Source organism: Dermacentor albipictus, chromosome 1 (genome assembly GCF_038994185.2).
Source record: "Dermacentor albipictus isolate Rhodes 1998 colony chromosome 1, USDA_Dalb.pri_finalv2, whole genome shotgun sequence".
In the NCBI taxonomy this organism is placed as follows: domain Eukaryota; kingdom Metazoa; phylum Arthropoda; class Arachnida; order Ixodida; family Ixodidae; genus Dermacentor; species Dermacentor albipictus.
In genome coordinates this window covers 393,590,524-393,611,166 of record NC_091821.1, presented here as the reverse complement: position 1 = coordinate 393,611,166, position 20,643 = coordinate 393,590,524, and the positions used below count along the sequence as shown (strand labels likewise).

Genomic DNA, 20,643 nt, shown 5'->3' with positions numbered 1-20,643 from the left:
AGACCAAATGCCGAGATTTCAGTCTAATAAATATTAACAGTGACAAAACAAATGCACCCTATGACTAGCCTTTCAACAGGGGCAGTCAGCAAGGGTAGCCGAAAAATTCCTTACTCCGATTGTATAGTGAGTAATTAATCAAAGATCGGCGGAACCTGTCTCACGATGACTGTCGACGGTAATGCGTTTAGCACGGAATCACTATAGCGACACAACGTATTGTCAGCGTCAAAACGAGTCATGCATGAGGCGCGTACTGCAGCGGGGTTCCTCTTTTGCGCCTCCATAGGAACACTCAGCGCCATCTAGTGCCGCTTTCGCGAAGCCTGCGCGTAGCCTCCTAAAGGCATGGCGCGCCGGTGCGTGCCAACGCTGACAAACGCGTCGTGCGGCAACGGGGCTCCTCTCTCGCGTTTCTTTTTGGACACGCTCCCATTCAGTCTCCCATTCAGCTCACTATGCTACGACCACACAAACATTGTCGATGTTGGAAGCGTGTAGAATGTTCCAGGTATCGCCTGCGAGGCGAGCTCACATAAACCATACCCACAAGTGCTGCCGAGAATTCCGCGCGTGGTCTCCGAGAGACGAAAAGTGGGACGCGCCAGTGCCTGCGAACGCTGAGAATCGCTCCCTCGCTCGCCGTACACTCAGTGGCACGTACTTAGGTTTCCAAGTTGGCGAGAGGTTGATTGAAGAAATGTCGTGTATGAGAGGGTTCCGTGCAGAGGGTTCCCTCGGCGTAACCGCGCGAATGCCCGCTCGTGTCACTTGTGGCTCGCGCGTTCGTCGTCGTCGTCGTCTTCTTCAAGAGCTGGCTCCGTTACCGCTTTCATGCCAGCGTTCCCATAGTGCCCCTCTCTCTCTGCGAAGGCGCTGACGGCACTGGCCCACTGCCAGTCAATGCGGTGACTTCGTTCTCAAATTATTTGCCTCAATATATCGCGAAATGAAATCACGAATGTTTATAATGAATGTATAACACGAATGAACGCGGATATATTAAGATCTATTTTAATGCTATTGGTAGTTTTGGAGCTTTACCCAGTTTGCGCTGTCTCTCTCTGATTGTCAGTGCGTTTTTCCGCATCTAGCGGTTCTTCCACCAAACTTGGTGACTGAGTAACCCATGGTTTAATGGGCATGGCATCGGGGGCTGCTGTGTTGAGGGAACCGAGATCAATACCAACGGCAGGACCAAATTTGGTGACTGAGTATGTGCCGTTGGGCATGTGCCACTCTTCAATAAACCTCTGTGACGCCAACTTGGGTTCCAGTTGCTTACGTTCGCTAGCAGTAGTGGGGAGTCAAAGAGGAGCGTGTTTGCGGACGTTAACGCGATCAGCTTCAGACATCACAATCACCTGCTCAGCCGTATTATGTGCATATTGTCCAAACTCGCCAAAGATGTCAGCAGCAGCGGGAGCCCTAAAAGGAAGAAGCCTACGTCCGGCTATATATACGCCTCATACATGACGCGCTTCGGTGGCGGCGATTCGGGCGGTCGCCGCATTACTTCAATGCTATAATAACTTTAACGTCGACGTTCATCGTGGGATGGGCTTTGCCATTTTTCTTTATTTATAACTAGGGTGCTGCCACGGTATTCGTGAAAGTTGTTAGGGGCGACTAACCGTGAATGGTCTAAGCCTACTCTTTCCGTTTGTGGCAGTGGTGAACGTGAAGGACAAGATCAAGACACTGCGCGACTACTTCGTGAAGGAGATGAAGAAGGAAGAGGGCTCGCGCGCGTCGGCGTGCGCCTACACTTCCCGATGGGAGCACTACAAGTGCTGGGAGTTTCTTCGTGGCACCGTCAACGTGGACACAAGCTCACAGCCGGCCGGCGCCCCTGCCATGTCATATCATGTGAGTGGCGCGCTACTTGCAGATATCTGATCAGCTGTGCGATGTACCGAGAATACAAGTATCGGTGTGGAGTCTAAAGTAGGAGCTCGGGGTCACGTATGAGATTACCTGGCTAGCTAGCCATGCATGTATTGGGAACTACGGCGCACTAGTGGGCGAGGACGAACAAGAGTGTAACTGCACATTAGGATTGAAAACTGAGCAAGTTGCTATGTATTCATCTTGTGATTTGTGCAATGTTCACAAAACACGAAACTACAGAAAGGGAAGTGCCCAGTACACGGACTCACATGTAACTAAAATTTATTGGAAGAATGCTAACACAGAATAGTTCACAAAAATATATTGCGGTTCTCTATGAAAATTTCTTTACCTACATTTCTAAGCTATTAGTTGCTGTATTTTTCCCGGTGTCAAACAGGGTGTGCGCTGCTGCGACTAGAGGGGAAGTAATGGATAACATTTTGTTGATGGTATCGTAAAGCTCCTCCTTCTATTTTGTTCCATTCGTTGTCCGCAATAGCCACTGCACCCATTTCCGAATTTGCATGCGAATACGGGTATGTATGTTTATTTTTCTTTTCTCTTCTCCTTTGATCGCCTGATATCCATTAAACCTGCGATAGCATGCCACGTTTTGTACTTGGCCTCTCCAATTATCGTGAAAAACTTTCTCACCAGCATGCTCGTATTTTCTCAGGCTGGTTTATATATACGATTGCCTTGTTACATATTCCTGGAATACGCAAAGTATTTATGCATGATGGGTGGGCTATGCGGTGCGAATAATCTAACATACCAGTGAGTGTTCATAAAACTGTTGCGTTAGGCTAGCGGTCAGAGCACCAAAAATCCAAATCTTCTGTCTTTGTGTTCGCCACAGTTCGTATCTAGGCAAAGGAAACATAAGAAACAGATATGTCGCAACACTGTTAAACTCTTACAGATATGTGTAGTCACCGTTCAATTTCTGCGCATGCAAACAAATTATACATACGTATATCCATTGTCATTCTTGGCAATGGACGGCTGGCTAACGCAGCCATCCCCTTTAATTCTGATATAGAGGGTCTCAGTCAGTTCGCGTGCAAGCTGCTGTCGGTGGCGCGAAATACCATTATTTCTTCAAGAAATGGCCAGCAGCCACAGTCATTGCAATGAGCGCCAAGGGAATAAGCGTTTGCTCTGGACAGTGAACGCTGGTCATCTTCAACATTTGCGGATCTTTTCTCTTTCCTATATGTGCTTCACCGTACGGTAGATGAATTTGATTAACAATGCTTACATTACATTTCACATATTTTGACACGTGTCCACGCGCGAAATGATTGAGGCTTTCCATGCCAGAAGAAAAAGAGATGGTTGCGTTAGCATCTCCCCATTCCATTGCCATGAATGACGATGAATATTACCAGCACGTGCAGAAATTGAATGGTTAGTATGCACGTACCTAAGAGTTTCAAGGTGTTGCGACATGTCTGTTTTTTTCTTATGCTTCCTATGTTAGCGTTCTATAAATCTTAGTTGGAGATTCAGCATGTGTATTGCGCACTTCCGTTTCTGTCGTTTCGCGAGCGCTGCATGAATCAGAAGGGTCTAACTGCGCAGCACATCTGCAGGTCACAACCTTTATATTGCGTGCCCTCTTGCGCGCTGTAGTCTTCAAGCGACTGAAGTTCTCACAAAGACTGCAGTCTTTAAGTGAGTGGAGTTCTCACAAAGACAAATATGTGGCCACCTGCTTGGTACATACGAGGTCTGTCCCAAAACTTCGCGCAGTCTGCGTTAAGGAAAATTTATTTCACAAATATTCTGATATAGAAACGTGCTGATCTTCAAAATGCTCCAAATTAGACACAATACAACTAAGTCCACCCCTTCTTCCATTACTGGAAGCGCCCATGGAAGTCGTTTTCTGTTAAGCGGACATCAATGGCGACGCATCAACTCTGCCTTGTACATGCGAACTCGCTCTACTTCCACAAAATGTGTTATACGGTGGCTTTGCCACAGTACGTTTACATTTGCGGCGGTGCACCCTTTACAGGGTCAAAGTGCAATGTGGTTAATTTTTTATCATATTGACTATAATTCGGCGCCTATTGCATATTGCTTACTCTGCGACTAATTTTCCCTTCTCGTGGGCCCTGCTGAAGCTGCCTTCCTGACACCATTGCCTACCACGAGCGCTACCTAGTCCAAGCGAACTCGCTCAATTTCTTAAAATGTGTTCCGTACGGTGGCTTCACCTCAACATGCGTAGATATGCGGCGGTGCACCCTTTACAGGGGTATAGTGTAACTTATTTTTGACTATATTTTCGGTAATTATACCTTCACTGTTAATTTTACTAACTCCCCCACTGATTTGAGCTTCTTGTCTTGTTGACACTTATGTTTTGTTACTTCTTGTGACAGGCTACTATGTTTAGGAGACGTGAAAAGGTGTTCTTTTTCTTGAAGTAGCTACAAGATACCCAGATTCCAGATATGCCAAATGCGTGGAAGTAAGCTAAGACCTTACTTGCATGTGTAGTAACATCATGACACAGAAGGTGGTCACTTCGGAGCAGGGCATCATGAAGTTCCATCACTCGCCCTGGCTGCATCGGCCGTCTACTATGCAGCTACATAGGCAACTGCCCAAAGGGTTATCTGGTATTTTGTGTTGCAGTATAGCAAACGACTTGGCGAGCTGGGCCGAGTGGATGGATACCTCATTATACGTACAAAATGGCCCGGAGAAGTGAGGAGAAGAAAGCGAAGGGTACATCAATATCATTATTAACTGAGGAGGCCAGCTTGCATGTGGTCCAGCAGGTGAGGAGTGTTAGGAATCAGGAGGTCTTTGTCTAGCGAGCGGAGTTTATGAAGCGCACTCACTGCACGGTGGGCAGCACTGTTTCCAGGGTCACCCACGTTCCCAGGTGTGACCTAGTCCACCCGTTCCTCGATATTGTTCCGGTTTTGCAAGTTTGTATCCAGAAGCTTTATGTAATGCGGCTATGAGTGCTCTATTGGCGACCTAGTCAAAGCTTGCACCGCCTCCGCCAACTCCGCGTAGACTCTACACTATTGCCGTAGATCTTGTGGCTGATACTCTGCAAGGTATAGCAACGCTTTTGACGCCTATATATGACGCATCGTCATATGAGGTGGTCGACGCCATACCTGCATGTCGGTACCAAATGGAGCTACGAAGGCAAGCGTAGATGTGTGGAACGCAGGGTCTCAGAACGCGTAAGTAAATGCCACCACAGGTTTACGGTCAACCTGCGTGGCTCGATCCGTTCGTTCTTTTCTGTGGTCCTTACATTGCTATCGTCTAGTTAATGGCTTGTGACAGAGCTACTACACGTCTTGCCATGCTGGTATCCGAGTAGAAGAGGAACTTCACTGCTTGGCAAGGCCACCATGTACAGCCCGCGGAGAGCGAGGAGAGCTCGCCCGGCCCTGGAGAAATTTTGACGATGCTGTGGCCCTCTGCTCTAGTCTGAATGATATCCTGCATTTCAGTGATTCTGGAGTCTTCGTAGAGATCGTTTATACGAGTGTGTTTAGGTAATCTAGTCGTCGTTCGGAGAGCCTCGCAGATGAGGCGGTCCAGCTTTCAAGTTGAAGTTACATGAGCTTGAAGCATGTGGCTTTGTACCAAGCTTTGGAGGCGAGTCCAGCTTGTGCCGGGGCTCCAGCAGTGCGTAATCCTGCTCCTCCACGGTGGTGAGCAATGCACTTGATCAGATGGAGCAACTGATGCTACTGTGGTTGCGCTGCAGCGATACAGTTGCGCTGACCCGTTCTTGAAATGGGACGCATAGAATTCGCACGACTCTGTCGGACACTCGTTTGATCTCAGTACCAGCAAGGAATACGCGCACGTTTTAGCATTACCGTAACGTTCCTCCTGTGAAAATGCATCGTATTGTCTGTCGACGGCGCCATGCCAGTAGTGGCGAGTATGCTAAAATATTGAAAGTCTACTGGATTGCCTGGCACTGGACTCCTGTCGTGTGCAGGCTGTCGCTGGGCTCCGTCCAGGCCGTGATATCGTCTTCTTACAGTGCGCATTGGACTCCAGGTACATTCCACAGCTGCACAGTGAAGCCATGCATCGCTAGATTGAACCGAACCGGTGATATTGTTGCTCTTTGGGCGATGCCTACACCATTGCTGTAGGTTTTCGGGCGGTCGCCATTGTCTCAAATTTCGAATGTAGGGCAGCAAAGGAAGGTTTTTACGGAGTTGATGATGCTGGTTCTGGGTTCCGCTGCTGTGAGTGCTGCTGGATCAAGTTTCGAAATGTTGTGATGTCTCGCTCTCACGGGAACACCATCTTTGTCATGACATCACAACACATCTCGTTGCATAGGGAACCAATATTCCTAGAAAAACTACGCTTATCTGGGAAACTCTGAGGCTTGCCAGTATTCTTCACGGGGCTTCAGCGTCCAGGACGTTAACCTAACACGAAGAATGAAAAGCCGAAAATGTCATGTTAGTACATCTTGAAAATATATGGTCTATGTGAACAAACCGTTCAATCTTATGCTATATTTTTGCCTCGTAAGTTAGTGTTGTTTTCATCGTCCGTTGACACAAATATTCCAACTGACTATTTTCTATCATAGATTATTGATAGAATTATATCCTGATTTAGCTCGGTTATGATTCCCATACTTATTAAGAAACCATGCTCAAAAGCTTCTGTGATATCCTAAACGCTACGCACGAATAGTAATCAATGAGCTTTTTCTGAGAAGGCCGCGCATTCTCAGAAACCCTGGTCTGACTTCGACAAGTAGTCTATTACACCTTCAATTGACATACTTCTTCATTTAATGTGATTAGCATTTATAGGATACTTCACGCACTTTCCAGAATCTATGTCTCCAGCCCCGTGACCCAACTTTTCTGCTCGCTTGGACGAGGTATGTGCTCATGGTCGTGATGCCATCGTGGTAGTTACATCTTCGTTATTCTAGCATCACCGTCTCAGCTTTGTCATCAAACTCTTGTCATGCCATTGTCTTAATGCCGTCGTCGTCACGCTGTCGTCGTACAGTAGTCATCCTTTCAGAAACGCCATCCCATTGTCGTCAAGTCCATCATCGTCGTATCACCTTCGTTGTTCCATCGATGTCGTTCCTTCTTCGTTATCCCATCCTAATCATGCTGTCGTCACCCAATCACGATTATGCCGCCATTTTCATGCCATTGTCATCCTTTTCAGTCATTTCATCATTGTCACTGCGTCGTCGTTATGCAGTCGTTGCCACGCAGACTTGGTCATGGCCTTCCCTGGCGAGCGAGGGTCATAGCAAAGAGGGCCGATCCCCCCGGATACATTGTACGTCGCATATATCCGAAGCAATGGAAATCTCAGGAAAATCACTACACATTATACATAAGTCTTCCATCAACCGTATTTCGTTAGGTTAGTTGAATTCCAATGGCTTTTGCCGGATTTAACGAAACAATTATTTACTGTTGTTCATAGTTAATTTGCCGATTTCCTTTCCATAACGCCCATCCTTTATACTGTTTTTCCATCATCGACGTCTGTACTCTCTTCGCTCATACTATCCATGCTGTAAGCATAATTAATACTTGCAGGTCAATTCTTATAGATCAACGTTCTTTGTATGCTTCAACTCTCCGTACTTGATTTCTTCTGCTGTGACCGCATTATAAGTAGTATCATTAAACACCTTTTGCAACCTACAACTTCCCCATCCTCTCCAAAGATATTGGAGAGAAGCTGAATATTTACCTTACTTTGTGCTAATAGAACAATGTTACTTGCGTATATTAAACCCAGAAGGCATCGCTCTCCCTCCAGACCATCGTTTATACCAGAAATTATAACGAAACTTATTTCCTTCCTGTCTCCTTTCTCTGCCTGTTCTGTACATAGTAAATAACAGACTCTTAAAAGGAGGCTTTAGTCGGTATATTTGGGAAGGAAAGTTGATTTGTAGCAACTGTAGGAAGCATAAATGTGATTTAGCGCTTCATAGCTTTTTAAAGAAATGGTGAAGATAATAAAAGCCATAAGGAAACTGAATCACGAAGTTTACATATACGTAACTCTGCACCCAAAACAATTATCGCAATTCTGTAAAATTCGTGTGAGAACATCTAAGGTGGGCAAGTTAAATATGCGAGTTCAGATATTGCCTGAAATTGCTACAGTGCTGAGCAGATTATTGCAAAAGTACTACTTACAATTCAGTGATATATTTCACAGCGGTACATAAATTTTATTCGCTTTAGACGTGTTGATAGCGCAATTTGGAGAACTCTGATATCGCTGTTTATTGCTGAACTAGAGAGTCGGTACTTGAGTTTTCTTCAATTTTGCGACTTCGAACAACTTTTTGTAATAAATACGACCTAAATAAAGAAAGAATGCTTCCTACAATGAATAGATTGTTTTTTAAGGTGCAGAGATAAGGTTTGTTTTTTTAAGTGCGGAGAACCTAATCAAATTCGATGCAGTGCATGCCGAGCGAAACCATTCCTCCATTACTTGTTATTGAGATGGCAGATGCCGAGGTAGAGCTTTCTCTTGTGCAGTTACCTCATAATGATATGGGAAATGTTTACTGCTGGCAAATCTATTGCTCCATTTCGTTGAAGGCACGCTTGATCGCTGCTGATGTTTCTTAACCATGTACCTGGTGTATCAGAAAAATTCATCTTTAAGGTCCCAAAAGATATGCAGGACCACGGTCATAAGAGAAAGCGCCTTCGCGGAAATAAAGACTGTAATTTAGTTAAATTAAAACAAACTGCGCAGAATTTGACGGAATGAAGAAATTTTCTCTGAGTCGTATGCCGATGCGACTGCTGGTACATTATAGAGGGCGAAGATGCATAAGGGAGTCCTTACACCTTCCGTTAATTCTTGGGGGGTCTGTTTTGGAGCTATCCAAGTTTTCTCTAAGATCATCATCATCATCATCATCGTCATCATCATCAGCAGCAGCATCATTTATGTCCACTGCAAGATGAAGGGCTGTTCCTGCGATCTCCAATTACCCCTGTCCCGCACCAACCCATTCCAGCTTGTGCCTGCGAATTTCTTAATTTGATCACCCCACCTAGTCTCCGCCGTTCTCAACTGCACTTCTCTTGGCATCCAGTTTGTAGCCCTAATGGGCCACCGGTTATCTAGCCTACGCATTACATGACCTGCTCAGCTCCATTTCTTTCTCATAATGCCAATTAGAATATCGGCTATCGCTGTTTGCTCTCTGATCCACACCGCTCTCTTCTTGTCTCTTAACGTTATGCCTAACATTCTTCGTTGTATCGCTCTTTGCACGGCTCTTAACTTGTTTTCGAGCTCCTTTGTCAGTCTCCAAGTTTCTACCCCATATCTCAACACCGGTAGAATGCATTGATCGTGCACGTTTCTTTTTAATGATAATGACAACCTTCCAGTCAAGAGCTGACAACTTCTGCCGTATGCGATCCAACTCCTTTATTTTCTATGAATTTCCTTCTCATGATCCGAGTCACCTGTAAATAATTGACCTAGATAAACATACTCATTTACAGACTCTAGAGGCTGACTGGTGATATGAACTCTTGTTTCCTTGCCAGGCTGCTGAATATTATATTTGCTTTCTGCATATTAATCTTCAACCCCGCTCTTACACTTTCTCTGTTTGTTGCCTAAAAGGAATACGTAAAATCTAGTGAGTCTTGGTTGCGAATTTTTTATTTATATTGTCAATTTTTTATTAAAACTTGGCAAAAATCAAAAGCATTCAGAAAACGAAACTATGAAGTTTACAACTCTGTAACTCAGCAATGAAAAACGATATCACAATTCTGTGAATTGCATACAATAGTACATCTAAAGCGACAATATTGGTATGTGACACGTGAATCTAAAAAAAATTGTAATATGAAAATACAGCTTTTGCAGAACTCTTGTACACAGCGTAACAAATTAACGTAATATATAAATTGACATATCGAATTTGTCCGCTTTGAATGATCTAATGGATGCTGTTTACAGAACCGCTATATGTGTTCTTGATGCAGAGCTATTAATTTGTAAACGTCGTCCTTCTATATTTTTCAGACTTGCGAATTTCCAAAAATACCTTTAACAAAATTCAGGCCATAAATCGAAATTCCGCTCCCAACAGTCACTAGAATTTACCTTTTTCTCTCAAGTGCAACACATTTGAAAAAAATCGGTCCAGGGGTTATCTCAGATAAAGATTTTTTTGTGTTTTACATGTATTTGAATAGGCCGCGTCGGAGTTGAGCCCGAGCGAAAGCTTCCTCTTAAGCTTTGTCTTTAAGAGGAAGCTTACATCACGGAATCCATTAGATAATTGAAGGCGGACCAATTCGATATGCCATCTTACATCTTACGTGAATTCGTTACGCTACTTACAAGGGTTCTGCAAAAGCTGTATTTTCACATTACAAAAGTTTTTGAGATTCATGTGTAACATACAAATTTTGTCCGCTTTAGATGCACTATTAGATGCAATTAACAGAATTGTATTATCTTTTTTCGTTGCTGAGTTACAGAGTTGTAAACTTGATAGTTTCGTTTTCCGAAAATGTTCGATTTTGCCAATTTTTACTGAAACATTGACGACCAAAATGAAAAAATTCGAAACAAACAGTCACTAGATTTTCAGTTTTTCTTTTAAATGCAACAAATATCGTCAAATTTGCTGCAGTGGTTGCCGACAAAAACGAATTCTCCTTTTACATGTATATAGATAGGAGCACCCGAGCTAAAGCTTCCTCTTAAGAGTAGAACGCCATAGCAATCAAAGATACCTGACTGCTTCTCACGCTTGCGGGCAACTGCAGGGTATGTACCCGTAATGTTTACCGGGAAACGCTGGCGGTGAACGCTATGGACGAAGGCGAGCTTTCTGGTAGAAACGTGGCCTCTTGCGTGCGCAGCGGATGCGCGGAGGCGAGCGCCATCTGGATTGTGTTGCAAGGAAAAAGGAGCGCGTGCCTCTGAATGAATGGTAGAAACACTTGAAAATGGTATTGTGCTTGAGTTTCCGCGTAACAATATTGTGTTTTCTCGTATGTTCAAATTACAATCCGAGGCTATCATGTCCGTAGGTTGTGTGTAAGTCGTACTTTATACCATGTTACAGCGAAGCTGTTTATGGCTAGGTTCTGGTGGATCTTGTCTCCGTGGACGTAGACCAACAATTTTATTGCGATAGCAATTATATGGACACTCCGGGCGCATTTCTGCTGTCGGCCTCGCCGTCGCCGTGAGGTTCCGTATGAGCGAAAGCGTGTGAGGGTGAGCGGGCGAACGCGGTTCAATCTCGCGTGCGTGAGCGAGGAACGCGGCCCGGATGCGTGCCCTCTCCAGTGGCAAGCGAGGCAAGTGGGCTCAGGCGAGGGAGGAGGGGCGTTCTTCGGCGGCTGCCAGGGGTGTCTCTATGTCCTCCTCGCCCACAACCCCGTACAGAGTGGATACAACCGCGGCGTCTACTACGGCATTGGCCACGCAAATCGCGGACGCCAGTAGACGCCTTTGGCGGACGCTGTAGGGATGCGTTGCCGGTGCTCGTGTGTCTTGAAAGCGATCAGCAACGTGGCCAAAGTGGGCACCCGCGCGGGTCTCATCTCCAAAGCGATCTGCGATGTTTGCAGAGTGCACGTAGTGCAGGCAGCTTCATATGCGCTGTGCTTTGGACTTTCGTTCGCGTTGAAGCGAGGGATGCATGGAGGTCAATTCGCTTGCTGCTGCCGCGATTCGTCACTCCAGAATTTTCACAGCTAGCTTCCGCGCTCATCGAGCGAGGTGTGTTCATGTTTACTGTGCGCGCGTGACACCGTGCTGGTTAATCTATTTAAAACACTTTGCGGGCTAGTTGGTTTGAATCCATGATAGAATGTGTAAGCGAGACTGAACAAGGATGTAGAAAGAAGCTGACACACAAAGACAGTACTGTCTCTGTGTGTCTTTTTCTTTCTACGTCCTCGTTTAGTCACGCTTACACATTCTATCATTGTAGCGAGGGTTAATCCAAAAATAAGGTTCCCAAAGAGCTCCAGCGACACCGGAAGGTGCGAGGTGAAATCTGCCAACACTGCTGCGCGCGACTGTTCCCCTACTCTCGATTCCACCCGGCCGGGCTTCACTGCGCCCCTCATTCTTGGCTCAGCAGCCGTCCGACATGGAGGTTGTCATTGTTGACCCCGCCAAGTGCGAAATTCGTTCCGTAATTCGCTTTTTGCATGCCAAAGGGACTCCACTCGTGGACATTCATTGTCAGTTGGCAGAGGTGTATGGTGATAAGTGTATGTCCGTTCAACACGTCCGAAAGTGGTGCACGGAGTTTAGTGCCAGTTGGAAGGAAGTCTACGAAGAAGAACGCAGTGGAAGACCATCAGTTTCGGAGGCGGTTATCAAGATGGACCAACACGAAGCGCTTCAAACAGGAGGATCACCGTTCATGAATTGTTGCTGAGGTTCCTTGGAGTTCTTACGGTACAGTGGAAAGAGCTTTGACTGAAAAATTTGATGTTGTGCTCGATGGGTCCCGAGACTATTGTGATCAGACCACAAGGAGAAACGCCTTGACTGTGCTCGCCAGTTCCTTCAAAAGTGTCAAGAAGATAGGGAAGGATTGTTGGACTCCATTGTTACGGGAGATGAAACGTGGGTGTTTCATTTCACTCCCGAAACGAAATAAAAATGTGTCACCCAGAGTCACCAGTTGCAAAGAAGTTCAAACAAACTCCTTCTGCTGGCATAGTCCTGGCCAGTGTTTGTTGGGATCGTAAGGGGATACTGCTGATCGATTTCATGGAACGTGGGATAACAATCAACTCAAACAGTTATTGTGCAACACTAATAAAACTCAGGCGAGCTATCCAGAACCGCCAGCGAGGACGACTGGCAGCCGGTGTAACGCTGCTTCACGACGACGCCCGACCTCACATCTCCCGTCAAACCCAGGAACTTTTGATAAACCTTGGGTGGACTATCATGCCCCACCCACCGTACAGCCCAGACCTCGCGCCTAGTGATTATTACTTGTTCCCAAAGTTAAAGGAACACTTGAGTGGCCAACGCTTCCGGTGCGATGATGAAGTCAAAGAAGCGGTGAAACGCTTTCTCAACGGGTTGGCGACGGAGTCCTACGACATTGGGATACAGAAATTGGAGCACCGTCTACAAAAAAACGTAGAAAAATATGGCGGCTATTTAGAAAAATAGACCAAAGTTTCAGCTTTCCAATGATTAAAATTCCTATGAGAATAAACAATGTTGTCTATTCCTAAAATTGATGGGGACTTTATGTCTGGATCAACCCTCGTAATATAGTTACTAAGCAATTCTTTAGTAGTTTATACGCCCGTTAAACTTACTATCCTTTTTTTCGCACAGCAATCAACTAATTTGCTATCGCAACTGAGGCTTCGCATTTCGGTCGGAACGGCGAATATTCGCATACGTGGGCCGATCTCAAAGATGGTTCAATGCAGGGTGGACTCGCGGCGGAAGTGAAGCGGGCGTTAAGCACTGCTCATACGTGCGCCGCTCCAGAAGATAGTGAAATACCACGCCGACCCGCGGCGGAGGTGAAGCAGGGGTTAAGCACTCCCCCTACGTGGGCCGATCCCGAAGATAGTGCAATACCGGCCTTATCCGCGGCTGAGGTGCAGTGCAGAATTAAGGGGCCTACACTCACAGCTTCGCTGGTCATCCTTCTTCACAGAGTGGAAGGGCACTGAGTTTTTTGTGACGCACTTTACTTTGAGAAATTCGATTAAGTAACGTGTCTTCGCTACCCGGAGAGCCTGCGTGCTTGGGCATGCGTGGTACGGAGGGATTTTTCGTTAACAAGATGGACGACGCCAGACGCGGGACACCAAAGCATGATTTTCTGCGACACGGGGCCCTTAACACTATCGCGTTGAAGTAACGAGATGATTCCGGAAAAAATCTGGTCTAAAAAAAGTTGTGTGAGTGAAAATGACACTTGGCAGTTTCCACCTGCGCGAGAGTTCTGGGGTATATGCAACTCGTTCAAGAGCAAGAAAAGCGGCCATATTTGCCAAAATTGGCCGCAACCTTATCATGGTGAACGCCGCGCTTGCGCAATGATGATGACGATCATGATATGGCTTTCAGCTTGGTTTTGTCAGTTCTGGTTAGAGTCGCAGATTAAAATCAGTGCATCAGTTATGGACCCTCGAAAATTATATCATTCGAGAAGACTCACAAAAGTAAAAATACAAGTCAGATTACCTTTCTTCTCTATTGTTTAACACACACAAAAAAAGCCTGAAAGCTTTCACGCCTCCTCCCCCAACACCCAGAAAAAGAAAGAAAAAAAGTCACCACCCAAGCACTCCATACAAATGGTTAATTAAACATGTGGTCCCGGTTTTTATCACTGAGTTAATCCCGATGGTTGATTAAAGCCTTTCTCAATTATTGGTTACGTCCTTGTGTTTCTTAGTGAGGTTACACATACTTTCGGCTGCGACGGAAAGAAAGACGTCAGTGACGGTATGCCCGCAGTCCTCCGTTGTCAGTAGCGTTCGATGTCTCGAGTTCGCTCGGCGGCGTGGTTAGCAGCGTCCGCCAGCCGTTGAAGCTTGCGAGTCTTCAAAATTACATCTCTCCGTCACGTAAGACAATGTATGGCTTATACTCCCTTAAGCAATGGCTCACAGCCCCGTAAGCGCTGCCTCTCTGTTACGATGACAGAAGTGAAATTCTACGCTGGAATGATGAGCGTAGAACCAGCTGTGGAAGACGACGACGACGACGACGAATACGGGAGAAGCGGCCCGAGTGCGTACGGGCGGCATCGCAACGAGCGCTAGCTGTGGAAGAAGACGACGCGTCTCGAGCTCTTGCTGGTGAGGATAGGTTTCGGTACACAGGCGCGGACAGACGGATTTTTATTTCGCCTAGCCTTATAAACTTTCGCTTTAAAGAAGGCAGAACACGCACGCGACGGGCAATTCTACAAATGGCTAAGCGAAAACGAAAATCCCAAATTCACTTGTGATAAGAGAAAATGTTCGCGCTTTTGAGGCCACGCCATCAAGAGTTGCACCTAACAGCGATCTTTCGGCGCTGCGTGCTCGGCGTAAGGTTCGTTTTCACCTGGGTGCACACTACGCCACTAGGGAAACCCTCACGTATGAAGATGGTCTGAGGCTTACTGCGCCTTATTTTGCCACCTTGATCTGTAACTAGAGTTGACACACTGCATCCAGCATCCCCCATAAATTCTTAAGGAAACCACGAAATAAGGCAAGACCGATAGATAACTTTCTCTGGACTCCATGCGCCTTTGTCCCGAGAGACAGAATTGTGACTTACCGTAGAAAATGAAGTTCGTCACCTTCTCGATGTTGCCGCTTGGACCACTATATACCAGGAAACGGCAACAAAAGTTGCCAACGCGCATCCAGTGTCCAAATAAAGGTTTAGCACAGCCTTCACAGTCCTCTGCTCTCAGCCAGGTGTACCCTAACAATATGGAAACTATGCAAACAGCCGCTCAGTGTGAGCGCTAGTGCGCGCCTGCAGAACGCTGGCGGCGCTCATCTGCAGATCCCATTGAGCGGAGCGTCCACTTGGCTTGTCAGTCGCTTTGGGAGGACTCGTGGCTTTGGGTGGCGCGCTTGTGAGGAACGCGAAATCAACGCGTTTCTCTGCAGCGCCCCGAGCGCGATAAATGTGATCGTCGCTTACGGTCCGCTCTGCAAGACACGCATAATAACAATAATAATAAAAAGACGTTGTGAGCGCGCACAGATGGCAGATTCGGTACATGTAGAAGATCCGTAACGCGCATGGTAGCTTTAAAAAAAAAGAAAGAAAACAAATTCGCGGTTCCGCCCAAAAGGCGAAGCACCGATTGCGATACCAAATTAGCAGATAGCTGCACGAAGTAAGGATCGTGGTTCTATCGGCCATACGAACATGTGAAAATTCGCTTGCTAACTAAATTAACGATGATAGAATACGCATCCGGGCCGCGTTCCTCGCTCGCGCACGCGAGATTGAAGCGCGTTCGCCGTCTCACCCTCACAAGCTTTCACTCATACGGAACCTGCCCATTTAATTGCTATCGTAATATAAAAGCATCGAATAAAAACGACATTTGGTGCGGAGTGTACAAAGCTGGCAAACCGTTGGAGCAGTGACTTCTCTGAGGCAGCCCCCACGCGTGTGCACGATACCGTACCAAGTTACATGCCATGCGTTATCAATATCTCTCTCCCCATCTACAAGTTGTAGCCCTGCGAACGAGAGGCGACTAACTAATAAAAATAATGCATTGCTCGCTTTTATTATTTTTTCGCTGATCAACTGTGGGCCGTCTGGCCCGCCGAGGAAGCCGCTCGTATCCAAGGGCTCGAGGCTGTCAGCTAGGCTGGGGTGCTTATGGCCCCACCACACCCGAACCGCCGGACATTTCCAATAAAGTTTCACTCACTCACTCAGCCTGCTTAATTATCACATATGGCTGACGAGGACAAACTGACTGGTTTTAATAAACTGACGTTTGTTTTAAGTGAACGAAAACTCAGTATTTCTCTTTGCCAAACACCGTAAAAAATCCGTTGAACACATATAAACGGTCCTTCGTACAAGCTTATTTGGAGTATGGTGTACAAAAAATAATTACTTACGTTTGGTTCCTTTGGCAGACGTAACAGCAATGAATTCAGGTACAGTAGGAAGATACAGTAAAAAAAGAAAAAAAAATGACTGAGGTTTACTTTCTTGCAAACCTAGTTACAACGAGCGAAAGGTCTGTGTGGTTCGATTTTGCAAAGACGATGCCCACGGTGTTTCATTAAAGTTAGGCCACAGACTTTCACACATGTTACACGTGCTGCCGAACCTTTTGCCCGTGAAGACGCGATGAAACGTGGCCGTCGCAGTCGAGCTTGCCGCCAGCCGAAGGGTGTGGTTCTTCAAACGTTCGTTGTGGCTGCCGTTGCTTGTATCCGCGGCTTCGTCTCCTTCTCCTTGTTGTTGTTCGTGCTTCTGAACGACGGTGGCGGTTGCAGTAGCTTAAATATTGGCACGCTTTCGCGCTTGGTAAGCTTCTGTATAATCTGCTAAACTGGTCTCACTTTGCCCCGTTGTTTCAGCAGGCAACTTTGCTTGAAATTTCGCACCTTTCCGTCTAGCCATATCTACTTGATGATTGGTTTCAGCATGTCGCTTGCGCTGAAGCGCACGCACAGACGGCCCAGCCGGCGCGCCATCCATGGCGAGACTGAGCCCACCGAGCGACCAAGCGCCGGCGAAGCAGCCAATAGAGAGTTTTAGAGTAGCTGTGCGGGTGTTAGCGCTGGGCCACGCAGGAGTGAATAAATTTAGAATAGGACTTTGCGTTTGCGGATAGCGTCTTACGCTGTCAGCGCCACCACGGCGTCAAAGAAAAGCTATTCGAAATAATAAATAAAATATACCATTTTATGATAAGAACAATAAGTTTGACTTTCGTGAATTCGCGTTTAATTACAATTTGGAAGTTATTCTGTAAGCAGCAAACAATTAGTTGCGCTTAGTTTTGGGTAACCAACTTAACGTGCCTTCACCAGTCAAGTTAAACCTTGTTAGGCATACGAGCCATAAAATCCACTATCGAATTCGGAATCAGTGGCGTCTAATGAATCAATATTCATAACACACGGTAGTTGAGAGAAAGCGATAACCGCAGACACTTCTCCTAGCTTGCGAACTTCACGCCTTACCACGAATCGAACCCAGTTTGGCGCTGGGTCAGGGCCGTCGCTTCGATGAATGCAGCCATGTTTGTTTACGCAAATCTTTTGGGGCAACTTTTGGGGCTTTCTCTAAATCAGTGAAATAGCGTGCTCAACGCAAAACCCAAACGCAGTTTGCGTCTCGCGCAGGCGCAGTAGCTTCGACGCTATTTATTTGAGGCCCTATTCTAAAACTCTCTATTACCTGTCGCCTGGTACTTCCGCGGCGAGGCTCGGAGCGAGCGCAGCTGGGACGCCTCTCCGCAGCGTATCACGTTGAGTGACGTCACACCTGTCACTCGTGTTGCGGCGGCTCAAGGTCATCGCGACGTGATGAATGACCTTACGAGACCTCGCGTAGTAGAGCGTTCATTCTAAAATACGGCGGGGACGCTTAATAGCGCTAAGGTGTGTGAATGCGAAAGCACTATAGAACCTTTCGGTTGTGCTTAGTGACATAGCCCGTTAAATGTAGCGAGCAAGCAAGGCATTTGCGGCGGTATGTGGTAGCAGGAGTGCGTTAAAATTTAAGCCCGCAGATTTTGGACACTTTTCCTGTGTACATAATGGCAATTTTACAAGTCAAGATTGCCGTAAGTTATACGAAAAAATTTTGTGTGTTAGTCTTGAGAAGTAATGCGTATGTCTTTTATCTCAAAATTAAAAACAGACTTTCCACTCAGTGAAACAACTTAAGAACGCGCCTTGCCGACGGCCTTGCCTTGCCAACGGCCTTGCCAGTTGACTGGCAAGGCCAGTGAACGGAAGTTACTTCTGGCCGCATTCTCGCTTCGAGAGTGCGCCCCCCAAAAACGTTCCGTCACGGGCCTTATCACTCTACTGCACCGGAACACAAAGCACGTTTTTAAGTTGTTCTAGTGGCGAGTCTATATTGAAGTTTTCAGATAAATGACATGCGCATTGCACCTCGAGACAAATAAATATAAATTTTCGTGTAGCCAGATGGCTGCGATGTAACGTGCGCAATTACGCACGAACTAGGCATTGTCAGGATTGGGGGCTCAATCCCATCGCTCGTGGTCCTTTGCCAAGATCGGAATACGGCATGAATTCGAAGGTAGCTGGCCCATGCCGTCGTCCAACTTATTTACGCTGAGATCGTTGATGAAGTGAAGAACTGCTTCTCATCGAGAACGAGGAAAATGGGTTTATTTACAGAAATTAAATCAGTCTAACATGAGTGCTTGAGAAAAAGAGTATCAGTCCAACATGACTGCATGAGAGAAGTGACTCAGTCTAACATGACTGCTCACGAGAAGTGTCACCAGCATTCGCACAACAACAGTTTTTATACACTCGGTCCGCCGGCCATACGAGGCGGCGACTGTTCGTTTACTCATCACCAACTCGCCGCTGCTCCACAGATCAGTTTACGTACACAAAGGCAACCGCGTTCTGATGCCCGACGCCGGCGTTGGAGGGGTGCCGTTCCGGGAAGTATCGGCGCCCATCGAGGGTAGCTCTTTGTCTTGCGTCTGGACGAGCATGAGAAGCATCAAAATACGGCTTCCCCACGGCAGCTTGTCCATGCGTGTCATATCAGGTCCACGTTGGGGAGCTCCGAAACCATTGTTCACACACCAAACTCGTCCCGTCACAATGTCGATGGGGCTGGTGGAAGGCGGCGGTTTTCAGCACAAAGGCCGCTTCTTCGAACGCCTCCTAGCTGCAGCGACGGTGAGGGGGAGATGCGCGTCGTGTCGCCCTGTCGTAGCTGGGTGGCAATCTTGCTTTGCAGCTCTCCATTCTTAACAGCGCAAAGGCCGCTTCTTCGAACGCCTCCTAGCTGTAGCGACGGAGAGTGCGGAATGCGCGTCTTGCCCCCCTTGTCGTAATTGGGTGGCAATTTTGCCTCGTAGCTCGCCATTCTTAACAGCATACATTTAGTTAATCAGAACCGTGTAGCCACGGTTGCGTCTGAGAGGCTTGCTCGTCTGACACCCTGGAGCACCGGATTCGATACCCACTCTGACTGGCATTTACCTAATGTTCTTTCCAAAGCCATTAATTTAATTTGCTTAGAGGAACCCCCGTGAGAAATTCGACGTCAAGCCAAGTATTTCTTACTTGTTTTTACTCTTTGCCGCCGGGCATTTTTGGTATCATCATACGGTCGCCCCGCCGACTACAACACTGGATTTTCGCGTAACTGAGCATATAATGCTTTCGCATAAAATACATAGCATGAATTTATATGCCAAAAATCTCAGTGCCCTTCCACGCTGTGAAGAAGGATGACCAGCGAAGCTCTGCACGTGGGCCCCTTAATGGCAAACTGCACCCCCGCCACGGGTCGGCCCGGCATTGCACTATCTCTGGGATCGGCCCACGTATGGGGAGCTTTTTGCTTACCACAACGACACAAAGCTTTCCTTGGACGGTAGAGGTTTCCAGCTTCGCTGTAAAAGTCATTACGCTGCAACATGTCAATGCCTTGCAAATCGACTGTATGATGCGAGAAACCAGCACGGATTGAATGCGACAGCGGCTGACCCATGGCTGGCCGCACAAGGTGCATGTATACACAGGCTAAGCTCAGCGAAGGAGGAAACGTTTTTACATCCATACTCATCAGCGTACGCATAATCATGGTACGGCGTCGCGTACATTTTATTTTCTTTAGTCTTATTAAAATGAATTTCCTCACTTGCACGGTGCGATAATCTTCTAAATTTCTATAGCACCGTTCTCACCAGTACGTGTAATGCGTTTAAGTGCGCACTTCGTCGTCTACTAAGCAGAGGTTGCAGAACGAGCATCTTCTAAGCGCTTCAGCCAAGATGGCGGTGCACTTCACGCATTTTATGTGGTAGTCGTGCTTGTTTAGAACTCTGTGACCGATAGATTTTTCTATTCGATTCTTTTAGGCATGGGGCCGGAACCATTTTTGCTCAGAAACTGTTTCGTGGCCGAAAATAAGCTAAACCAATGGGAATCCAGGAGCTTTCCAATCATATGCTATCAGCCATTGCTACTTGATATTATAGAA

The 20,643-nt window shown here is 46.7% G+C and overlaps 3 protein-coding genes across 3 annotated transcripts in view; 1 reads left to right on the top strand and 2 right to left on the bottom strand.

Moving 5' to 3' along the window:
• LOC135914611 (nucleolar MIF4G domain-containing protein 1) overlaps positions 1-15,376 on the bottom strand; it is a 192,595-nt gene extending 177,219 nt beyond the window's left edge. The window contains exon 1 of the mRNA XM_065447545.1: positions 15,226-15,376. The gene's annotated coding sequence lies outside the window, so the exon portion shown is untranslated. The remainder of the gene's footprint in view (positions 1-15,225) is intronic.
• LOC135914650 (histone deacetylase complex subunit SAP130-like) overlaps positions 1-20,643 on the bottom strand; it is a 612,247-nt gene that overhangs the window by 484,549 nt on the left and 107,055 nt on the right. The window lies entirely within an intron of this gene.
• Positions 1-20,643, top strand: part of LOC135914640 (uncharacterized) — a 30,571-nt gene that overhangs the window by 2,355 nt on the left and 7,573 nt on the right. Inside the window, exon 2 of the mRNA XM_065447576.1 lies at positions 1,673-1,869. Coding sequence (XP_065303648.1) covers positions 1,673-1,869 — 197 coding nt within the window. The remainder of the gene's footprint in view (positions 1-1,672; positions 1,870-20,643) is intronic.